General features: G+C 49.1%; 1 protein-coding gene across 4 annotated transcripts in view; it reads left to right on the forward strand.

Moving 5' to 3' along the window:
• exoc6b (exocyst complex component 6B) overlaps positions 1-23,536 on the forward strand; it is a 59,816-nt gene that overhangs the window by 29,708 nt on the left and 6,572 nt on the right. For 2 of the 4 annotated variants that reach the window (XM_034290372.1, XM_034290373.1), the window contains exons 12-21: positions 143-214; positions 814-911; positions 2,534-2,639; positions 3,137-3,246; positions 4,642-4,753; positions 4,881-5,015; positions 5,557-5,736; positions 6,555-6,584; positions 13,569-13,710; positions 17,724-17,797. In XM_034290372.1, coding sequence (XP_034146263.1) covers positions 143-214; positions 814-911; positions 2,534-2,639; positions 3,137-3,246; positions 4,642-4,753; positions 4,881-5,015; positions 5,557-5,736; positions 6,555-6,584; positions 13,569-13,710; positions 17,724-17,797 — 1,059 coding nt within the window. The remainder of the gene's footprint in view (positions 1-142; positions 215-813; positions 912-2,533; positions 2,640-3,136; positions 3,247-4,641; positions 4,754-4,880; positions 5,016-5,556; positions 5,737-6,554; positions 6,585-13,568; positions 13,711-17,723; positions 17,798-23,536) is intronic. The other 2 variants (XM_034290374.1, XM_034290375.1) reach the window with 1 other exon arrangement.

Here is a 23,536-nt window from a genome sequence, read left to right on the forward strand (position 1 = left end):
AAACACACACTCTGTAATACACACACACACACTCCGTAAGAAACACACACACACACACTCTGTAATACACACACATTCTCTGTAAGGAACACACACTCCTTAATAGGGACACTCCTGTCTGATCTTCTCTGTCTGTTTCCAGTCGTACTGCTCTGATCCTGACTTGGTGTTGGATCTCAAGAACCTCATTGTGCTGTTTGCAGACACACTGCAGGTTAGTGTGTCAGGGTGCCTGTCTGCCTGACGTTACCCGCCTGTCTGCCTGACGTTACCCGCCTGTCTGCCTGGCGTTACCCGCCTGTCTGCCTGGCGTTACCCGCCTGTCTGCCTGACGTTACCCGCCTGTCTGCCTGGCGTTACCCGCCTGTCTGCCTGGCGTTACCCGCCTGTCTGCCTGGCGTTACCCGCCTGTCTGCCTGGCGTTACCCGCCTGTCTGCCTGACGTTACCCGCCTGTCTGCCTGACGTTACCCGCCTGTCTGCCTGACGTTACCCGCCTGTCTGCCTGGCGTTACCCGCCTGTCTGCCTGGCGTTACCCGCCTGTTTGATGTGTCTTCCTGCCTGTCTGTCATCTTTATAGCGTCAGTAAAACAGTTTCACTGCTGCTGTAAGAATGAAAATGTTAAAGCCACAACAATAATGTAATGTAATGTAATGTACACTGTATCAGTATTTGACAACTTGACGATGCCACAACAATATTTCAATGATTAAGGTCACTCAAATGATATTTAACGTTCAACATGCATGCTCAATGTTGTTTTAACGGCATGTGTGTGTATCTGTGTGTGTGTATCTGTGTGTGTGTCCCAGGGCTATGGTTTTCCAGTGTCCCAGCTGTTTGACATGCTGCTGGAGATGAGGGAACAATATGGAGAGATTCTACTGAAGAAGTGGAACCTCACATTCAGGTATAAACACACGCACATTTTTGCTCAGCACCCTCCTCTGGTAGTGGGGAGGTGGGGTTACAGTCTACCCTCCTCTGGTAGTGGGGAGGTGGGGTTACAGTCTACCCTCCTCTGGTAGTGGGGAGGTGGGGTTACAGTCTACCCTCCTCTGGTAGTGGGGAGGTGGGGTTACAGTCCACCCTCCTCTGGTAGTGGGGAGGTGGGGTTACAGTCTATCCTCTGGTAGTGGGGAGGTGGGGTTACAGTCTACCCTCCTCTGGTAGTGGGGAGGTGGGGTTACAGTCTACCCTCCTCTGGTAGTGGGGAGGTGGGGTTATAGTCTACCCTCCTCTGGTAGTGGGGAGGTGGGGTTACAGTCTATCCTCTGGTAGCGGGGAGGTGGGGTTACAGTCTATCCTCTGGTAGTGGGGAGGTGGGGTTACAGTCTACCCTCCTCTGGTAGTGGGGAGGTGGGGTTACAGTCCACCCTCCTCTGGTAGTGGGGAGGTGGGGTTATAGTCTACCCTCTGGTGGTGGGGAGGTGGGGTTACAGTCTACCCTCTGGTGGTGGGGAGGTGGGGTTACAGTCTACCCTCTGGTAGTGGGGAGGTGGGGTTACAGTCTATCCTCTGGTAGTGGGGAGGTGGGGTTACAGTCTATCCTCTGGTAGTGGGGAGGTGGGGTTACAGTCTACCCTCCTCTGGTGGTGGGGAGGTGGGGTTACAGTCTATCCTCTGGTAGTGGGGAGGTGGGGTTACAGTCTATCCTCTGGTAATGGGGAGGTGGGGTTATAGTCTACCCTCTGGTAATGGGGAGGTGGGGTTACAGACTACCCTCCTCTGGTGGTGGGGAGGTGGGGTTACAGACTACCCTCCTCTGGTGGTGGGGAGGTGGGGTTCTCGTCCCCTTCCTGTAAATGTCATTGTGTGTTCTGGAAGTGTTGGAATGAATCACTCTGTTCCAGGTCATTAGTTTGTTGTTTGATTGTGGGAATGTTGTGGTGGTGATGTTTTACGACAGGAGAGGGAAGGATAAACTTCCCGAGATGTGATAATGCCCTTGGCATGACCGAAGTGTGCAGTTCTCTCCCTCTCTCTGCCCCCCCTTCCTCTCTCCCTCTCTCTGCCCCCCCTTCCTCTCTCCCTCTCTCCCTTTCTCTCTTCCTCTCTCTCTCTCTCTCTCTCCTCCCCTCCTCTCGTTCTCCTTCTCATTGTTAGGGTGTTGACCTCAGGGGTAGCTGAAGCGTTGTTACTGCAGTAATTTCTCACCAAATGCCAGAGGGCTGTTCAATACACTGTAAAACCACAGAAATGTCCCCACACACACGCCGCAGAAATGTGGCCTCTATTGTGAAACAACTCAGTGTTCAAAGCCTCTCTCTGGAATGCTGTTCGGATCGTCGGAATGTCTGATCCTTGGAGCGTCGCTCTCAGCATTCCGAAGAGTCCAGAGGGAAGCAAGAGGAGTGCAGGCGAGAGACAGGCCCCCTGGCATCTGTCTGTTTGCTCTAGGGTTCCTTGTGGTCCACGGAAGGTCTGGAGTGTTTGTCCAGGGATGAAGAGAGGAGGACGAGAGTCAACCAATACGCTAACCTCTCCCTGCCGCCCTCTCTCACATGCTCTCTTGTCTTTCTCTCCCTTCAGGCAGGCCTTGGATCAGGATAACTACAGCCCAATACCCGTGGCCACAGAGGAAGACTACCGACAGTTCAGCTCCCAGTTCCCTTTCCAGGACCCTGACCTAGACAAGGTAATGTGTCCGTGTTGAGAGGCGAGGCGGTCCCTGGGGGCTGCACTGGGCCCCTTCATGTCCCACCCACTGTTCCCTCAACCAGGAAGTGCTGGCCCGTTACCATGCCAACAACACTGCCATGGTCCAGACCCCCCCAAGCCCGCTGAAATGACTTCAGGGGTACAGTAACTGTATGTAATGTCATTTCAGAGGATTTAGGAAAAGATTGGTCTTTCGGGTAAATTGTAATTATTTCATTACAGTAAAACTGTAATCGTTTCCAGTTAAATAGTATTTGTTATTCAGTTAAGCAGTGTTTGTTTTCAGTGAAATGGCATTCATTGTCAGTAAAATGTGTTTATTATTTATCTTATTGGTATTTGTTTTGAGTTGCATACTGATTGATGGGCTTCATTGAGTGTTTCCGGGTCAATGATAACGACAGAGAAAACCCAGAAGGTAATTGGCAGTAGATCCTACGCTGACCTTTAATCTATCTCATCTTATCCTTGTAGCTTCCTTTCCCCAAGAAGCTTCCGTTCTCTGAGTTTGTTCCTAAAGTCTACTGCCAACTCAAGGAATTCATCTACGCCTGCCTCAAGTACTCTGAAGACCTTCACCTCAGGTAGGTGAACATCAAGGGCTTGACATGTGATATGATCCCTGTTCCTCTCACCCGCGCACGAGCGAGCGCACACTCCCTCTGATATTCTCCTAAGTTAGGGAAATATGGCTATTGATACTCCTCTTGGCTTCCTGACCCCTGACCTTGTGATGGGCCTGTGTTCCGATTGGAAGTGCCTGTCCCTTGGTAGCCTGGAGGAGTGTGTGTGGTGATATGGGGTTTGATGTGGCCTGACTCTGGGTACTGTTTCCGTAGGGTCTGCTTGGCTTCCGTCCTCTGCTATGAGAGGAGGTGCGTGTGTGTGTGCACGTGCCATGTTTTAGAACCTGGTTGCTTCCCAAATGTACCCATAACCCCTAAAGTATTGTTAACCAGGACCGTGAGGTAGTTTTGGCAGACTGGCCGACAGACAGACAGACAGACAGACAGGCAGCTGCACAGACAGACAAAGACGGCAGGAGTGCAGACTATGTTTTCTAAAGATCTGTTCTGTTATTGAATGAGACTAGAGAATGTTGTCTCGTTGCCAGTGAGTTTTCTCGATCTATTTATGGATCGACAGTGTGTGCGTGTAGCGTTTTTCAATTTTTTTATTTGAGCAAATTTTACGTTAACTGATCATGCGAAACGTTGTGGTGAAAGCGATACAGAGATGAGAACATTGATGTAATCGGATAGTGTGTGTGTGTGTGTAATCAGACAGGCTTAGTAACCACTGACATCCACAGAATAAACGAAGAAAGATGTTCATCAGGAATGATTCTCCCGCTACTCTCTCCCCCTCCCTTCCTGGCTTTCTCCCCCTCTCTCTCCCTCTCTTTCCCCCTGTCTTGCACTCTCTACTTCTCTCTGTCGATCTCTTTTTGCCCAGTCAGCGAATTGAAATCGAGGAATCTGTCTCTGTATTGTCGGGAACAGTGATTGGAATTCTAACCCCCGCTCCGGAGTGCTGGGAACGGTTCCGATTCCTGTCGTCCTGTCTCAACACAATAAGATATGAGACATTTAAGGGATTTGGTGTCTGTCTGTGTGTTTGGTCAGAATGTTTTCTGTCTCTTTTCCTTAATCCCTTTTTCCCAATTAACTTTTTATCCATTTAGCGCTGTTTGTTCATTTTCCTGAGGGTTCACCACAGTCATTTTTTAACCTATGAAACGTTTGGAAGCGCAGCGAACTGCAGGGCTGTCTATACGGAGATCGGAGATCACTCACCTGAAAGAGGGGGTGGAGCCTGTCCCCTCAGGTCTCTGGGATGTCATCCTGTCAAATTGGAAAGAGCCATTCTAGAACATTGATTGGAACATTGTTTGAAGAGTCAGTTGTTCTTCCATGTCGTGTGGATGTTTTTGTGCTCCTCATATTAAACGTCTCTGTCCGTGTGTCTCTGTTGTACAGCTCTACAGAGGTAGATGACATGATTCGTAAATCCACCAACCTGCTCTTAACCAGAACACTCAGCCACTGTCTCCAGTATGCCATCAAGAAGAAGAATGTGGGTCTGGCAGAAGTAAGCGCCGTCTCAATTCCCCTGTCAGTCGACCTCGCTCCGCCCGCGCCCTCCCTCCAACTGGAGTTATATCGTCATTGTAGTCGATGAGAGGTGAACCATGTCTGTGTGTTTCTGTGTGTCGTAGTTGGTCCAGCTCATCCTGAACACCACTCATCTGGAGGCGTCCTGTGTTTACCTGGAGGGGTTCATATCCAACATCACTGACGTCCCTCCCGACACCGCCAACACTACAAAGCTCTACGGAACCTCCACGTTCAAGGTATGCCCGCGCCCGCGGCCTTCCGCCCCTTCGTGGTTGGACGTCGCCTGAAGGCCTGGGACGGAAATACCCGGATAAGGACGGTAGTGGAGCAGGAAATGTCTTTTTTTTTATTATCTGCAAGCTAACATTTCACGTTCATGTTAAACACCTCTGGCGCCTGTGAGAAATAAAATCTGATTTAAATTTTATTTCTAATGTCTTCGTGAGATTATTCCGACCCCCTTTACTTTCTCCTCCAATGAAGTTATTGACTTCATTATTGACTTCATGAGCCATTGTTTACACACCATTCCCCGTAATAACAAAGCAGTCAAGTGTTGTCACCCGGTTAGTGTCATGGTGAAGGATGAATCTTGGACCCAGCCAGTGGTTCTGTGCGCTCTTGATCAGGTTTTCCGCATGGACATCTCTGTATTTTTCTCAGTTTATCCTTCCCTCCATCCTTACCAGTTTCCAAGTTCCTGATGCTGAGAAACATCCCCATAGCATGATGCTCCCAAATGTCTCTGAATAATAGTGCATGTATTGTTTTCCTCAGGATGCCAGACATGCTGCGGAGGAGGAGATTTATACCAATCTAAACGCTAAGATCGATCAGTTCCTGCAGCTGGCGGACTATGATTGGACAGCAGCCCAGGGGGGCGGAGCTCCAAGCGACTACTTGAGTGACCTCATTGCCTTCCTGTGTTCCACCTTCTCTGTCTTCACTCACCTTCCGGTTGGTACACAGAAATGCTTATAGACACACACACACACACACACACACACACACACACACACACACGGTCTGTTGATACATGTGCTAGCTCTGTTCTCTGTTCAGACTTAAACCTGCTTTGGCTCATTTAGTTAGCTTATTCAGCTAACGACCCCTGCTTTAACCCAGCTAATACCACTCGTCTCACACACACACACACACACACACACACACACACACACGCACGCACACGGGTCTCTGGCCCTAGGGGATCACATTGAACACACATGGCGCTGGTGGTAAGTGTGGTGGCCCCCAAGCCACCCCTGTAAGAGGCTTTCCCCTGGCCCCTCTGTGGCCCCTGGACATTCAGACTGCCCATGTGCTGCCCAGCTGAACGGAGAAACTCCGGAACGTAAAGAACACTCCAGGACATTCCGGAACATTCTGTAACTGTCCACAATACTTAACGATCTGGATAGGGTTAGGGAACGGCTAGGCGCTGGGAATGAGGAGGTTGCCTTCATCTTTTCCTTTTGTAGTAACTGCCCAGTGAAAACCTCCCTTTATAAAGTGCTTCTGTTCACCCGTAGCCAACAAGTGTCATGGCAAGCCCCACAGCAAACTTGCCCTCCAAACAAACCTGTTTTAAAAATTGCTGGCTAGTTATTCACAGAGTCTGATGTCACACCATAAAGCTGGCCAATGAGCTGGCCAGTCGGAGGCCTGAGGATCGATGAGTTATCCAATCGGGAGGACCTTGGGCTGGGCAGAGGTCTACTAGAATGCATGATTTCCTTAACTACACACCCACACCAGTCTGTTTCTCTCTCCTGTAGGGTAGAGCCGTAGAACATGCTAGGCTACCGGTAAGTAAGGTCGGTCGTTTACAGCTGTGTGTTGGTTGCATAGCGGTTCGACTGTCAGTGACCGTAACCACACCGTAACCACGACGCCTCCATAACCTGTCTGTAACCACGACCACGGAGCATGAGAGTGATGAGGCCTGGTTTGGTTGGACGAAAATGGAGTGCGAGTGCTTTGGCTACAGTATTGATGGACTGCCTGGTCTTTGGCGTGGCACCCCGGGTTGATTGATTCCCTGATTCAAACCTTTTCATTCGCAATGCTGCTATGAGGGATGATTCCTGAAGTAGTCAATAAACCTGGGGTCTCTTACCTGAAAGGCTCCTCTAAATGCCCTCCTCATTTTCTTTGGAAGCATATGTTATTGTTCAGTGACCAACCCCTTCTCAAATTGCCCCTGCCCCTTTCTCAATTGGCCCCACCCCTTGACCATGGCTCTGACCCTCCCCTTTCCCGCCTGGCAGTTTGTTTGACAGCTGCTGGAATGTGTCTCCCTGTCGCCCCGTCGCCCCGTCGCCCCCGAACCTCCTCCAAACACTTAAACCTTGCTGGTTAGCTTGAACAAGGTTTTCTCATTTGGAACACCATCTCTGATGCTCCGCTGTTGATAAGGCACATCCTGTGTTTGCAGACACATTTGCCCAGAATGCACCATCCACCCCAAACTCCATGGGAAAGCTGTTGGGCCATGCATTCTTCTGAAACACTGAGTGGTCCTACTGTCCTGTAATCCTCCCTGACTGCTACTGCTGCCGTTTTTTTTCCTTTCTCAGATTACTGCTGTGTGTCTTAGTGTAAGCATGAGTGTGTCCATGTCTTTTGGTCTGCGTGCACGTGTGCGTGCAGCTGTGTGTCGCCGAATTGTCCCAATTTGTTGCCATGGCAAAATATAAGGGTTGATTTTGTTGCATAGACGTATGTGGATTTGGGCGGCCATCATTTCTGCGCACGGCTGTCCTGTGGCTGAATTCCTGTCGTCAGAGTGAACATGAGAATTCACTCAGAGCAATTCACTCTGAAAAAAATCACTCTGAATAATTCACTCTCAGAAATCCGCCCAGACACGGCTTGCTCCAGACAAGGCATTGGAACGTCTGTTTTCCGATTTGGTCGGATGTCCAGTTGATTTCTGTGCCCTCCACCCTGGCTCTTACTGCCTTGCAGGGAGGGACTCCAAGCCTTTGCACTCATCAGGCTGAAATTAACCACAAATTAACCCTTGAATGGCGTCCAGTGCCCAGTCGCTGCCAAGTCTGTAAATCGACTTACTGAGTCAAAGGCTCTTATTTGGTGAATCGGATTCAGCCATTGGCTGACCCAGCGTGAGTCTGGAACCTGCCTGAAATATCTTTCTCTACTTCTGCTTCCTCACTCCTCTGGTCCTCCCTTCATTCGTTCATTCCCCATCCTTCCGTTCCGCCATCCTTCCATTCCTCCTTCATTCCTCCATCCTTCCATTCCTCCTCCATCCTTCCATTTCTCCCTCATCCCCCCTTTCTTGATCCCTTCCCTCCAGTCCTTCATCCATGCTTCCTCCATTCCTCCCTCATCCCTCAATTCACACTCCCACCTCCTCTTCATCCCTCTGTCTTGTTAATCAAGGAGTCTTTCATCAAAGGACTCATTATAAAACACTCATCCTAACGGCTGTTAAAATATACCTTGTATAGGAGGGATGGGGGGGGCTAGGTGGAGAGGGAGGGATGGGGGGGGCTAGGTGGAGAGGGAGGGATGGGGGGGGCTAGGTGGAGAGGGAGGGAGGGACGGGTCTAGATGGAGGGGGGGAGTAGGATGGAGGGGATGGATTGGGGAGAGAGAGTGGGAGTGTTGGATGGAGGTGGAGGAGGAGGGAGAGCAAACGATATGGGTGGAGGATGGATGGATGGGAATGGATTGAGGAGTGAGAAAAAGAGACCGGTATGGATGGGTGTAGGTGTGAGAGAGACCGGTATGGATGGGTGTAGGTGTGAGAGAGACCGTTGTGGATGGGTGGAGGGGAGAGAGAGACAGGTCTGGATGGGTGTAGGGGTGAGAGAGACCGGTATGGATGGATGGAAGGGGGAGAGAGACAGGTCTGGATGGGTGGAGCGGGGAGAGAGACAGGTCTGGATGGGTGGAGGGGAGAGAGACAGGTGAGGATGGGTGGAGGGGGGAGAGAGACAGGTCTGGATGGGTGGAGCGGGGAGAGAGACAGGTCTGGATGGGTGGAGGGGAGAGAGAGACAGGTGAGGATGGGTGGAGGGGGGAGAGAGACAGGTGAGGATGGGTGGAGGGGGGAGAGAGACAGGTCTGGATGGGTGGAGGGGAGAGAGAGACAGGTCTGGATGGGTGGAGGGGAGAGAGACAGGTCTGGATGGGTAGAGGGGAGAGAGAGACAGGTCTGGATGGGTGGAGGGGAGAGAGAGACAGGTCTGGATGGGTGGAGCGGGGAGAGAGACAGGTCTGGATGGGTGGAGGGGGGAGAGAGACAGGTATGTAGAGGTGAGAATGTGGGTGGATTCATTTATTCTCCCCATGTGGACATTTGTGTTAGAAATTTTTCATGGCAAGTTGGGAAAAAAATGTATATATATATTTGTCTCTCTCTCTGCGTGTCTCTCTCTCTCTGTTTCTCTGACTCTCTCTGCGCGTGTCTCTCTGCGCGTGTCTCTCTGCGCGTGTCTCTCTGCGCGTGTCTCTCTGCGCGTGTCTCTCTGCGCGTGTCTCTCCCTTCTTCTCTCTCCCTCCTCCTCTCTGTCCCCCAGGCTAAGTGTTACCAGTCTTCTGTCTAGAACCTTAAAACACTTCCACCTGTGTGTGTGAGTGCGTGCGTGTGTGTGAGTGTGTGAGTGCGTGCGTGCGTGTGTGTGTGTGAGTGCGTGCGTGTGAGTGCGTGCGTGCGTGTGAGTGCGTGCGTGCGTGTGTGTGCGAGTGCGTGCGTGTGTGTGCGAGTGCGTGCGTGTGTGTGCGAGTGCGTGCGTGTGTGTGCGAGTGCGTTTGTGTGTGTGTGTGTGTGTGTGTGTGTGTGTGTGTGCATGCCCCTGCAATTCAGACTCCCAGTCCCCCTTCCAGTCACCTCAGTGTGTTCAGGGTGAATAGAACAAGGCTAATTTCAACCCCCCTCTGGCAGTTGGCCCTCAGGTTAGTGTGTGTGTGTGTGTGTGTGTGTGTGTGTGTGTGTGTGTGTGTGTGTGTGTGTGTGTGTGTGTGTGTGTGTGTGTGTGTGTGTGTGTGTGTGTGTGTGTGTGTGTGTGTGTGTGTGTGTGTGTGTGTGTGTGTGTGTGTGTGTGTGTGTGTGTGGATCATAATTATGTGGCAGGACATCCGTCTGGTCTGAGGTGTGTATTGTTTTTACACATTTGGTTATGTGTCTTAATAGCAGAGTGTGTTCTGGCTAACCAGACGGTACTTTCTGAAAATGCCTTTGTAAAAAGAAAGAAACCAAAAATGATTCATTATATTCAACCTTGATTCACTGATTTATATTTTGTTTTCTGTAGGTTTATATTGTTGACTGTCTTATTCCATTAGCTTATTGTGAATGCTGACATGTTCATTGTAAACAGCTCAGTCAGGGATTTATATAAACAGTTTATTGACGTTTTGTGGTCAAATCTGTTCATTTTTCCAAATGCTGTTTTTGATGTGACTATTGATTATCTGGGATGTGACTATTGATTACCTGGGTTTATTTGGGATGTGACTATTGATTACAGTATCTGGGTTGTAACTATTGATTATCTGGGATGTGACTATTGATTATCTGGGATGTGACTATTGATTACCTGAGTTTATTTGGAATGTGAATATTGATTACAGTATCTGGGATGTGACTATTGATTACCTGAGTTTATTTGGAATGTGAATATTGATTACAGTATCTGGGATGTGACCATAGATTATCTGGGATTATCTGGGATGTGACTATTGATTATCTGGGATGTGACTATTGATTATCTGGGATGTGACTATTATCTGAGATTTGCATAGGGCTTTGAATTATTGTGTGCACGTGTGTGCGTCGGTCCGTCCATACTGAACTATAACCCAGTCACATTGATGGATGAAAGTTACTGTATTTTCTGAATCATGATGGAAACTACCACTGTCTCCCGTCTAGTCTCTCTGTCTGTCTGTGTCTTTCTGTGTGTGTGTGTGTGTGTGTGCGCACCCTTACTGTGTTGTTTAATCACGGTTAACCATCTCCTCCCTGGAATGAAATCTGTCTCCTTTCCTCTGTGCACATGTGCGCTCTATGTTTCGTTGTGGTTAGTATATGAATGCATTGTAATGCCGTGTCTCACCTCATCCAGTTTCCCCTGATTCACCTTCATCATCTTAACTGCATCTGAAGTGGCCCTGATTGGTGTCTGTGTGTCTGTCTGTGTGTCTGTCTGTGTGTGTCTGTCTGTGTGTGTCTGTCTGTGTGTGTCTGTCTGTGTGTGTCTGTCTGTCTGTGTGTCTGTCTGTCTATCTGTGTGTCTGTCTGTCTATCTGTGTGTCTGTCTGTCTGTCTGTGTGTCTGTCTGTCTGTCTGTGTGTCTGTCTGTGTGTCTGTCTGTGTGTCTATCTGTCTATCTGTGTGTCTGTCTGTGTGTCTATCTGTCTATCTGTGTGTCTGTCTGTGTGTCTATCTGTCTATCTGTGTGTCTATCTGTGTGTCTATCTGTCTATCTGTGTGTCTATCTGTGTGTCTATCTGTCTGTGTCTGTCTGTCTGTGTCTGTCTGTCTGTCTGTCTGTCTGTGTCTGTCTGTGTCTGTCTGTGTCTGTCTGTGTGTCTGTGTCTGTCTGTCTGTGTGTCTGTCTGTGTGTCTGTGTCTGTCTGTCTGTGTGTCTGTCTGTGTGTCTGTCTGTGTGTCTGTCTGTGTGTCTATCTGTCTATCTGTCTATCTGTGTGTCTATCTGTCTATCTGTGTGTCTGTCTGTGTGTGTGTGTGTGTGTCTGTCTGTGTCTGTCTGTCTGTCTGTGTCTGTCTGTGTGTGTCTGTCTGTGTGTGTCTGTCTGTCTGTGTGTGTCTGTCTGTCTGTCTGTCTGTGTGTGTCTGTGTCTGTGTGTGTCTGTCTGTGTCTGTGTGTGTGTGTCTGTCTGTGTCTGTGTCTGTGTGTGTCTGTCTGTGTGTGTGTGTGTGTGTGTGTGTGTGTGTGTCTGTCTGTCTGTCTGTCTGTGTGTGTGTGGTGTCTGTCTGTCTGTGTGTGTGTGGTGTCTGTCTGTGTGTGTGTGGTGTCTGTCTGTCTGTCTGTGTGTGTGTGGTGTCTGTCTGTGTGTGTGTGGTGTCTGTCTGTCTGTCTGTGTGTGTGTGGTGTTTGTCTGTGTGTGTGTGGTGTTTGTCTGTGTGTGTGTGGTGTTTGTCTGTGTGTGTGTGGTGTCTGTCTGTGTGTGTGTGGTGTCTGTCTGTCTGTGTGTGTGTGTGGTGTTTGTCTGTCTGTGTGTGTCTGTGTGTGTGTGTCTGTCTGTTTGTGTGTGTGTGTGGTGTCTGTCTGTTTGTGTGTGTGTGTGGTGTCTGTCTGTCTGTGTGTGTGGTGTTTGTCTGTCTGTGTGTGTGTGGTGTCTGTCTGTGTGTGTGTGGTGTCTGTCTGTGTGTGTGTGGTGTCTGTCTGTGTGTGTGTGGTGTCTGTCCGTCTGTGTGTGTGTGGTGTTTGTCTGTCTGTGTGTGTCTGTGTGTGTGTCTGTCTGTCTGTGTGTGTGTGTCTGTGTGTGTGTCTGTCTGTCTGTGTGTGTGTGGTGTCTGTCTGTCTGTGTGTGTGTGGTGTCTGTCTGTCTGTGTGTGTGTGGTGTATGTCTGTCTGTGTGTGTGTGGTGTCTGTCTGTGTGTGTGTGGTGTCTGTCTGTCTGTCTGTGCGTGTGTGATGTCTCTCTGTGTGTGTGTGATGTCTGTCTGTGTGTGTGTGGTGTCTGTCTGTCTGTGTGTGTGTGTGTGTGTGTGTGTGTGTGATGTCGTGAAAGAGAGGGAAATATATGTCCCGACTATTAAAACCCTAACAGAGCCTCCAGTCTATTTGTTATAAACAGATAACTAATAATCAACCCACCATGGTTTTAGGAGGGCCAGAGTTTCATGTGTTCTCTCCCCCTCCTGTGTTAAGAGGACCAGAGTTTCATGTGTTCTCTCCCCCTCCTGTGTTAAGAGGACCAGAGTTTCACGTGTTCTCTCCCCCTCCTGTGTTAAGAGGACCAGAGTTTCATGTGTTCTCTCCCCCTCCTGTTAAGAGGACCAGAGTTTCATGTGTTCTCTCCCCCTCCTGTGTTAAGAGGACCAGAGTTTCACGTGTTCTCTCCCCCTCCTGTGTTAAGAGGACCAGAGTTTCACGTGTTCTCTCCCCCTCCTGTGTTAAGAGGACCAGAGTTTCACGTGTTCTCTCCCCCTCCTGTGTTAAGAGGACCAGAGTTTCACGTGTTTTCTCCCCCTCCTGTGTTAAGAGGACCAGAGTTTCATGTGTTCTCTCCCCCTCCTGTGTTAAGAGGACCAGAGTTTCACGTGTTTTCTCCCCCTCCTGTGTTAAGAGGACCAGAGTTTCACGTGTTCTCTCCCCCTCCTGTGTTAAGAGGACCAGAGTTTCACGTGTTCTCTCCCCCTCCTGTGTTAAGAGGACCAGAGTTTCACGTGTTCTCTCCCCCTCCTGTGTTAAGAGGACCAGAGTTTCACGTGTTCTCTCCCCCTCCTGTGTTAAGAGGACCAGAGTTTCACGTGTTCTCTCCCCCTCCTGTGTTAAGAGGACCAGAGTTTCACGTGTTCTCTCCCCCTCCTGTGTTAAGAGGACCAGAGTTTCATGTGTTCTCTCCCCCTCCTGTGTTAAGAGGACCAGAGTTTCACGTGTTCTCTCCCCCTCCTGTGTTAAGAGGACCAGAGTTTCATGTGTTCTCTCCCCCTCCTGTGTTAAGAGGACCAGAGTTTCATGTGTTCTCTCCCCCTCCTGTGTTAAGAGGACCAGAGTTTCACGTGTTCTCTCCCCCTCCTGTGTTAAGAGGACCAGAGTTTCATGTGTTCTCTCCCCCTCCTGCCCCAGGGGAAGGTGGCCCAGACAGCCTGCATGTCGGCCTGTAAACACCTGGCCTCCTCTCTCCTTCGGCTCCTCCTGCAGCCTGACGTCAGACAGGTTTCCCTGGGAGCCATGCAGCAGTTCAACAACGACGTCAAGGAGTGTGAGAGTGAGTAGCCCAACCGTTACTTAACCCTTACCTAACCCTTACCATACCTTGCCTAACCAACCCTGACCTAACCGTTACCTTACCCTTACCTAATCCTAACCACACCTTTACCTTACCTAACCCAACCCTTACCCAACCCTTACCTAACCCTTACCATACCTTTACCTTACCTAACCCAACCGTTACCTAACCCTTACCTAACCCTAACCATACCTTTACCTTACCTAACCCAACTCTAATCCAAAGTGGAGCCACAGACACACATACAACAACTAGCTCACTAAAGTACACAAGTACATCAACACACAGGCTACACACATTGAATCGACTATCAAAGTTCGGACCAGCAATTTAGGATAATAAAAAATAAATAATAAAAATCCCTAAACCTTAATGCCTATGCTTAAAATGTCCCTCTCCTCTAGTCTTTGACAATCCCTCTCTCCACCCCTGCACTCAATCGCCCCCTTACCATCCCACCACTTCCTCATCCCTTACCATCCCACCACTTCCTCATCTCTTACCATCCCACCACTTCCTCATCCCTTACCATCCCAACACTTCCTCATCCCTTACCATCCCACCACTTCCTCATCCCTTACCATCCCACCACTTCCTCATCCCTTACCATCCCACCACTTCCTCATCCCTTACCATCCCACCACTTCCTCATCCCTTACCATCCCAACACTTCCTCATCCCTTACCATCCCACCACTTCCTCATCTCTTACCATCCCACCACTTCCTCATCCCTTACCATCCCACCACTTCCTCATCCCTTACCATCCCACCACTTCCTCATCCCTTACCATCCCACCACTTCCTCATCCCTTACCATCCCACCACTTCCTCATCCCTTACCATCCCACCACTTCCTCATCCCTTACCATCCCACCACTTCCTCATCCCTTACCATCCCAACACTTCCTCATCCCTTACCATCCCAACACTTCCTCATCCCTTACCATCCCATCACTTCCTCATCCTTCCTGTCCCACCACTTCCTCATCCTTCCCTGTCCCACCACTTCCTCATCCTTCCCTGTCCCACCACTTCCTCATCCTTCCCTGTCCCACCACTTCCTCATCCTTCCCTGTCCCACCACTTCCTCATCCCTCCCTGTCCCACCACTTCCTCATCCCTCCCTGTCACACCACTTCCTCATCCCTCCCTCGCTCTAACCACGTCTTCTCATTGAGCCAGTTTAGTTTGTCTCTCCAGTTCTCGGAGCTCAGAGTGAAGATTCCTCTGTTCTGTTGTTCTCAGATTCGCCCAGAGGTGGCGCTACACACCAATTTTACTTCCCCTGCTCCCTCCCAGCTTGTCTTCTCCTCCTATTAGTCTTCGCCCTTTTTGGGACTACAGGCTTCAGAGGAGAGGATGGAAAGGAGTGGGTAGAGAGGGAGGGAGTGAGAGAGCTGCGGGAGAGAGATGAGTGGGGTGAAAGAGACAAATAGAGAGTGAGGGTTAATAGGTTGTTGGCTGACACGTCAGGGATCTCAAAGTTAGTGTGTGTGTGTGTGTGTGAGGACAGTCTGGGTACAGTAAAGGGGTCGTGTGTGTATGAACAGTGGGGGTACAGTAGGGGGAAGTGTATGAACAGTGGGGGTACAGGAGAATGATTGTGTGTGTGTTTGTGTGAGTGAACAGTGGGTGTACAGTAGAGGGAGTGTGTGTGTGTGTGTGTGTGTGTGTGTGAATGGTGGGGTACACCAGGGGGACCTTGACGACAGGCGTAGTTTGTGTTGAAGGCTTTAGATGTGGGTTAAAGGTCATCTGGGTCTACCACTTGGGTTAGAGGGTTACAGGAGGGGGACAGAGGCTGAGGGACTTTGAGGGAATGGGTGGGGGGGTCAGGAACGTAGATAGTTGGCGTGTGTGTGTGTTGGGGTCAGGCCCGGGGAGGAATGAGACAGGCGTGATAATGGCTTGATACAGGGCTGTTTGGAGGCCTGTGTGGACAAGGTGAAAGAGATTAGCTACAGCCCCGGCTGTTTTGTGTCCCAGTGTCAAATGTTCTCTAACCCACCACAATGCTCAGATCCTCTCCCTTTCTCTCTCACACAGCCCGTATTCCGCATCATACCTAGAGCCAAAAACACATCTAAACTTGAGTCGACCCCGTCCCAAAAAAACATCAACAGGCGAATCCTCATCCCTCTCGTTCCTAGCCTCTCACTCAACATTTTTCCCCCTCAACCAGATTCCCTCTGATAGGAAATGCAACACTCCTATGACTCCTGTCACTCCTCCTATGACTCCTGTCACTCCTCCTATGACTCCTGTCACTCCTCCTATGACTCCTGTCACTCCTCCTATGACTCCTGTCACTCCTCCTATGACTCCTGTCACTCCTCCTATGACTCCTGTGACCCCTCCTGTCGCTCCTGTGACCCCTCCTGTCGCTCCTGTGACCCCTCCTGTCGCTCCTGTGACCCCTCCTGTCGCTCCTGTGACCCCTCCTGTCGCTCCTGTGACCCCTCCTGTCACTGGTTTTTGTGATTGTACGGATGAAGGCCTTACTGCCTTCCGATTCTTGTAATCTTCCGACTGGGATATCTCGAAGTCCTAGGAATTTTAGGCAGGTTGCTGCCATTGAGCTACAATCTGTGCTACAATCTGCCCATGCAAACTGCTCCTGCCAACTGGATGACCTGGCAATCAGGACTCTGACCTGCCTCCCAAGAGGCAAATGGCAACATTGACAAGACTGATCAACGTGTGCATGTGACAGTATCCCAAGCATTCCTGGCTTGAATAGTAGGGTGGCAAGAAGGAAGCCATTACTCAAGAAAGCCCTCCTTGAATTCTGTTTTATGTATGGCAGAGAAACCCTTAGGGGATTCTTCAGCCATGTGCTGAAACTTGGCGTGATCCGACAAAATGGATTGGAACTCTCACCTAAATGCAAAGAATTACATTTGGTGCAAACCCATCACAGACCATCACCCGTAGAAAACCATCCTTACTGTAAAGCATGGTGGTGGCAGCATCATGTTATGGGGTTGTTTCTCATCGTCAGGCATTGAGTCTGTGTAAAAGGACAAATGAATGGCACAGAAAGGTTATTGAGAAAATCTGGCTACTCTCTGCAAGAAAAATATAACTTGGACAGAAGTTTACCTTTCAGAGTGCCCGATCTACAGTGCAGTGGCTAAATTGAATGGACAATGACTTTGAGTGGCTCAGTCAAAGCCTCAGCCTAAATTCAATTTAAAATGTGTGGCATGCCTCGAAGATTGTCGCTTTCCAAGGAATTTGACAGATTAACTCAGGGAATGGAGTTTGATTCCGTTATGATATTTCTGTTTTATATTTTACAAAACTGAAAAATCCTTAACCCAAGTGGGCATCTTCAGGTCTGGTAAGGAGCAGCATCCTTTGGTAGGTTTCCAACACCTGGTGGCATCCCTGGATGACCTCCGTCATTTGGGGTTTAGAGGGTTCAGCTCAGTACTGGTTGTCCCTTTATCAACTGGCTGTTGAGTGTTAACAACAGCTGAACTTGATTTGTTAAAACTGCATAGAGCTCATCTGACTCTGGGGATACTGATTAAGCATCTCTTTGCCAAAGCTCTGGTCTGTCACATAAAGGTTAGTTTGCTAGCATAACTTTTTTTTTAAATCTATTTATATATTGCAGCACCTGAAATACCTCCTGCCATTTTACTAAATGATGTTAACCCCTTCATTCCAAATTCAAAGCCAGTACACCACCACCTCCTTTTCTCCACTCCCTTCTCTCCTCCGCACCCCCCCCCCCTCTTCATCATCTCTTCATCCTCCCCTCACTCTACTCTCCCTCCTCCCACCTCCCTCCTCCTCCCACCTCCTCCCTCCTCCTCCCACCTCCCTCCTGTCATCCGTCTGCCAATCTCCCGGTGCGGCAAATTCCTGCCGTCCTTTCTTTCCTTCTGTCTCCCCGCTCTCCCTCCCTCCCCCACACTCTCTCTCTCTCTTTCTCTCTCTCTCTGTCCCCTCCTTAATTCATTCATTCTGTCTGTTCCCACAGGGTTTGCCAGAACCGACCCGGTACCAGGGTTCCAGGGGGACACACTGTTGCTCGCCTTCTCTGACTTGAGACAAGTAGGTCTTTGTGTTGTCCATTATTCTCTCGCCCTCACTCTCTCGCTCTCTCCCCTTGCTGTTGGAGAACCTCTCTCTCCCTCACTGCTGTTGGAGAACCTCTCTCTCTCCCCTTGCTGTTGGAGAACCTCTCTCTTTCCCTCACTGCTGTTGGAGAACCTCTCTCTCCTTGCTGTTGGAGAACATCTCTCCCTCTCTCACGTGCTCATCCTTTAGTCTTTTCTTTCATTTTGTGACGTTTTGGGGTTTGCTCCAGTCAACAAACTTTATAGCCTTCTTTCAAATTGTTTTGGTCACTGTCTTTCTCTTACCCTCGACCCCCCCCCCCCCCCCCCCCAGTACCCCTGCCAATCCCCCTGCCTTAGGCCTTTAAGATCTACCTGTCCCCCTGCCCTTTAAGCCTGAATCCTCCTTCCATGGGCTTTAAAGACAGCGCGCTGCAATTTCCAGACAGTTTCACATGGATTGGTGTTTTACCTGTCTTATGTTGTCTCTCTTGCACCCTTTTGGATAAGGGGTTTAAATGTTTGAGGTGTCTTTTTAAAGTGATCAAAGTGCTTGTTAAAGTCAGCGCTGGTGAGGAAACAAGACCACCCAAAATCGGGTTTTAGCATAAATGTTTTTTTTTTCTTCTCATTTTTCATTTTATTGGATTAAAACACATACAGCCCGGCCCCCAGAAATTTGCGAGTTTAGGCTTTTTTTTTCTATTTTCTTCTTCAAGTCAGTTTAATTCAAGACCGTGGATGATGCGTTTGGCTCATTGTACCACTCAGAAATATCTGCAAGGCTTTGCTAATGTGTCAAAGGTTAAAGGCCTTTGCCCCTTTATCCAAGCTGTATTAACAGGACGCATTACTCGAGCCAGATCCTGTTGTGCCATTCACGTAGCTCACATGTGCCCACGCTGAATGGATGTCATAAAACCAGAAATGAGATGATGTGGTCGGTGATGTATTCAAAACGCTTTTCCCGGCAACAAATAGTTGTTTTCTGTTTCATACAATTAAAGCCAGACAACTTTAGTGATTCAACAACAGGCCTCATTGCGAGGACATCCGTTGTGCGCATGCAACTCAACCTCTGGAGTGTGAATGCGGTTCTGTGTGGTTCCAGATGTTTACCACATCCGTCAGGAAGTCCGGGATCCAGTTACAGATGGAGGTGTTCAGTCCCGGGGTCCTGAACTTTGTGATGAGCCTGGAGGGCGTTATGATGTTGAACTGTAGTCGCTGGACGGCATGTTAACATTCTCAGAGAGATTTTCCTTCTGTACAGATGAGAGGGCAGTGTGGAGTGGAGAGGGCCCAGAACTCTTGCGAGCGACCTGTTTTGTGATCTGGTTCTTGAAAGCAGCTGTTCTGACATTTAGCTCAGTACGAATTCGGTTGGGGGGGGGGGGGGGTTTGGGGGTGCTAACACCTAGGATGCTAACAGACTAACATAATATCATCCTAATGACGTGTCACATCTAGGATGCTAACAGACTAACATAATATCATCCTAATGACGTGTCACATCTAGGATGCTAACAGACTAACATATTATCATTGTAATGATGTGTCCCATCTAGGATGCTAACAAACTAACATATTATCATCATAATGACGTGTCACATCTAGGATGCTAACAGACGAACATATTATCATCCTAATGACGTGTCACATCTAGGATGCTAACAGACTAACATAATATCATCCTAATGACGTGTCCCATCTAGGATGCTAACAAACTAACATATTATCATCATAATGACGTGTCACATCTAGGATGCTAACAGACGAACATATTATCATCCTAATGACGTGTCACATCTAGGATGCTAACAGACTAACATAATATCATCCTAATGACGTGTCACATCTAGGATGCTAACAAACTAACATATTATCATCATAATGACGTGTCACATCTAGGATGCTAACAGACTAAACTATTATCCTAATGACGTGTCACATCTACGATGCTGAGTGTGTCTTTTAGCATCCTAGGTGTGATCATTCACTGTGGTTCTAGTCCGTTAGTATCCTTCATGCTGTTTGAGACTTTGTAAAGTCCACTGTTCTACCATAGTCCACCATTCTCTCTCACTTTCTCCGTCCCTCCTTCACTCTGTCCATCTACCGGCCCTCCCCAAATGTTGAATTTAGTCAGATGTTGTTTTTGCATTTGGTCAGGAGGATGTGTGTGTTGGCTTTGAAGGCGGGACCATCGTCTCAGCCCAGAGGTTCATGGGGGTTGTGGAAAAGTGTGTGATGGTGTGTGTATGGTAGTGCAAAGTATGTGTTTGTGTATATACGTTTGTGTGTGAGATGAAGTGTTGTGTGTGTATGGTAGTTTGAAGAGTGTGTGTGTGTGATGATGTGTGTATGTTAGTTTGAAGAGTGTGTGTATGTGTGATGAAGTGTTGTGTGTATGTTAGTTTAAAGAGTGTGTGTGTATGCGTGTGTATGCGTGTGTATGTGTGTGTATGCGTGTGTGTGTGTGTGTGTGTGTGTGTGTGTGATGGGAAAAGGTCTGTGGAACTTTGGACGCTTTGGGCATTGAGGTGGCCATTTTGTGTGTGTGTGTGTATGTGTGTGTTACTCACACTGGCAGACTAAGACAGATGGGCTGGATGCAGGATGAATGAGCTGACACACACACACACTAACACACACACACTAACACACACACACTAACACACGCACACCGTGATGAATGAGCTGACAGACAGAGACGGATAGCCCTTTCTTCCTCTGCAACAATCGCTTTTTCTCTTCCTCCTTTCTCCCTCCCTCTCTCTTTGTCTGGCCTGTCCTCATGATGTACTACCGCTTGTTTGGGAGAGAGAGAGAGAAGGATGAAATGAAAAAGAAAATGAATTCCTCTTTTCAGTGTTTACTTCGCATGTTTTCCATCAGAAGCAGCCGTAGTTAAATCCGTGTCTTTTCCTCTCTTTCTCTTTTGTTTTCTCCCGCTTTCGTTTTCTTGCTCTCGATCTTTCTAGTTCTTTCGATGTGGTTCATGTTATCATCATATCAAAGAGAAGGTGGGGGGTCCCAATGCCTCATATATGTGTGTGTGTGTGTGTGTGTATGAATCTGTGTGTGTCTAAGCGGTATTTGAATGGCCGATAAATCACGTTGAAAGGTTTTCAAAAGTTGTTTGTGTCTCTGAGTTTGGGGTCCTGGGATGGGGCGGAGCGGGCATTTCACAAGAGTGCCGGAAACTAAGGTCCCAGCCAGGCGGACACCCCAACTCCACCCTGGGGGAGACCCACAACACATCCAAACCAGTAGACTTGGAGTGGAAGGATGGAGAGCACGGAGAAAGGGGACCGTGATGGGAGGGAGTGGGGAGACTGAGAGGAGAAGGGAGGGAGTGGGGACACTGAGAGGAGATGGGAGGGAGTGGGGAGACTGAGAGGAGAAGGGAGGGAGTGGGGAGACTGAGAGGAGAAGGGAGGAAGAGCGAGGAAGAGGGGAGTGCCGTGGTTACAAAAAAGCAAATGGGGAAAATGTGGGAAAGGATGTTGGAAAGTCTCCTGGTTGACCTTTAACCTTCCTGATAGTGACATCTCTCCTGGTTGACCCTAAACCTGGTTCTCCACAGACTGCGGTTCTGTTTTAGAGCAGGTGTTTTCCTCCGCCCCCCCTTTGAACTCGGCCTGTTCTTCTGGTTCCACGGTTCTCTGCTCTGAGGGTAAAGTCAGTCCCCAGAGTAAAGAGCTCTAAGGCCTTGCCTGTGTGCGTGCAGAGTAACCTCACCATTACCACTATTACACAGCGACAAGAGCTAGCAATCTCTTTGTTTGTGTCTGTGACAGTATCAGGCTATGAACCAAAGTAGCAGCCGTTAACTCACTGGCTCCTCTGGTCTAAGACGTGTGTGTGTGTGTGTACTTGTTTTTCTGTCTTAGTAAGGACTGAAGGTATAGTTTATAACTGCAGTCAAATCATCATTTGCCAGTTGTCCGGTTACGTTTGTATGTTTGGGGTTAAGGTTTTGATTTAGTTTTCGGTCCACGCCAAGATAAAAACATTTGTATGTGTGTGAGACCGTAGCATAGCCAGTATCGATTACCCTGTGTGTGTGTGTGTGTGTGTGTGTGTGTGTGGGTTTGTGTTAACAGTAGAGTATTGGTTGTCCTGTACTTGTCAGGGCAGCACTTTGACCCCTGACCTCTGGGGTGGTCAACCGTAAAGGGAACGGAAGCCACTTCTAACTGACAACATGAGAAAGTCTGGCTACTCTGGGGACTGGGAGTGAGGTCAGCGTTTTGTGTGTGTGTGTGTGTGTGTGTGTGTGTGTGTGTGTGTGCGCCAGTCAGACATCAGGCTGGCAGGGGGGCTGACATGTCTCTTCATCCGTATACTGATGCTGTGAAGAGGAGAAAAAGCGAGGGAGACGAGGAGGATAAAGCTGGATGAGCAGTGGACAGACGTGTAAATGCTTCCCCCTGTGGTCCTATTGGGAACCTCTGACACACACACACACACACACACACACACACACACACACATCCTGAAATCCAACCCCGCCCTCAGACCTTCTACTGATCCCGTGTTGGTATGTCGATCTGGTGGCTCCATCCGAGAGTGACAAAAAATAAGGGATGTGTAGAGAGATGGATGAAGGGATGAAGGGAGGAAGGATGGGAGGGATGTGTGGAGGGAGGGATGAAGGGAGGAAGGATGGGAGGGAGAGGGAAGGAGAGGGACATTGAGAGAGATGTTTGTCTCCTCACAGTCTGATGACGTTGTGGTGGTCGCTATGCCAAAGTGTGTGTGTGTGTGTGGGTGGGTGTGTGTGTGACAGAGACAGATTACAGAATGTTCCATCTTTCCTTTTTTTCCCCTTCTCCTTTCTGACCTTGTTGACTCTCTTTAACTCTCTCTCCTCTATCTTCTCTAGCTCTCTCCTCTATCTCCCTCCATCCTTAGATGTTTCTCTTTCTCTTTCTTCCATATTGTTGTGGTTGACCTGAGTTGTGTGTGTGTGTGTGTGTGTGTGTGTATGCATGCATGCAGGCAGGCATCTTAAATTACGGCATAACTCCCTTCTTGTGTGACACTGAAATTGGTATCTTGGGTCAAAGGTCGTACTGAAATATGACACCTGGGATCCCTACTGTGACGCATGGTGGTGGCAGCATTATGCTCTGGGGATGTTTTTCAGTGGCTGGGAGACTTGACAGGATCGAAGGAAAGATGAACACAGTAAAGTAGACAGATCCTTGATGAAAACCTGCCCCAGAGCACTCAGGACCTCAGACTGGGGTTGGTGTTCAGCTTCCAAGAGGTCAATGACCCCAAGCACACAGACAACGCAGAATGGTTTTGGGAGAAGTCTTTGTCCTGGAGTGGCCCAGCCAGGCCTGGCCTTGAACCTGATCGAACCTCCCTGGAGAGGCCTGAAATTGGCTGAGTGTGGGAGAAAGCGAGAGTACGTCTGTGAGTGTGTTTATGTGTAAGAGAGAGTGTGTGAGACTAACTGGTGTTTGACTTATTGTTTCCAACGCTGACCGCTATTTGACCGTGTCAGTCGGATGCTGTGACCGTCAGGCGACTCCACCAATCAGATTGCTGGTTTGTGTTGTGGAGGAGACCGGCGCTGGGCCACGTTGCCCTGGCGATAACTCTGCAGACAGGAAGGTGACTTAGGGGCCTCGTGTACACACACACACACACACACACGGTCAACACACACACGGTCAACACACACACACACACACACACACACGGTCAACACACACAC

Source organism: Esox lucius, chromosome 24 (assembly GCF_011004845.1).
Source record: "Esox lucius isolate fEsoLuc1 chromosome 24, fEsoLuc1.pri, whole genome shotgun sequence".
NCBI classification, from domain to species: domain Eukaryota; kingdom Metazoa; phylum Chordata; class Actinopteri; order Esociformes; family Esocidae; genus Esox; species Esox lucius.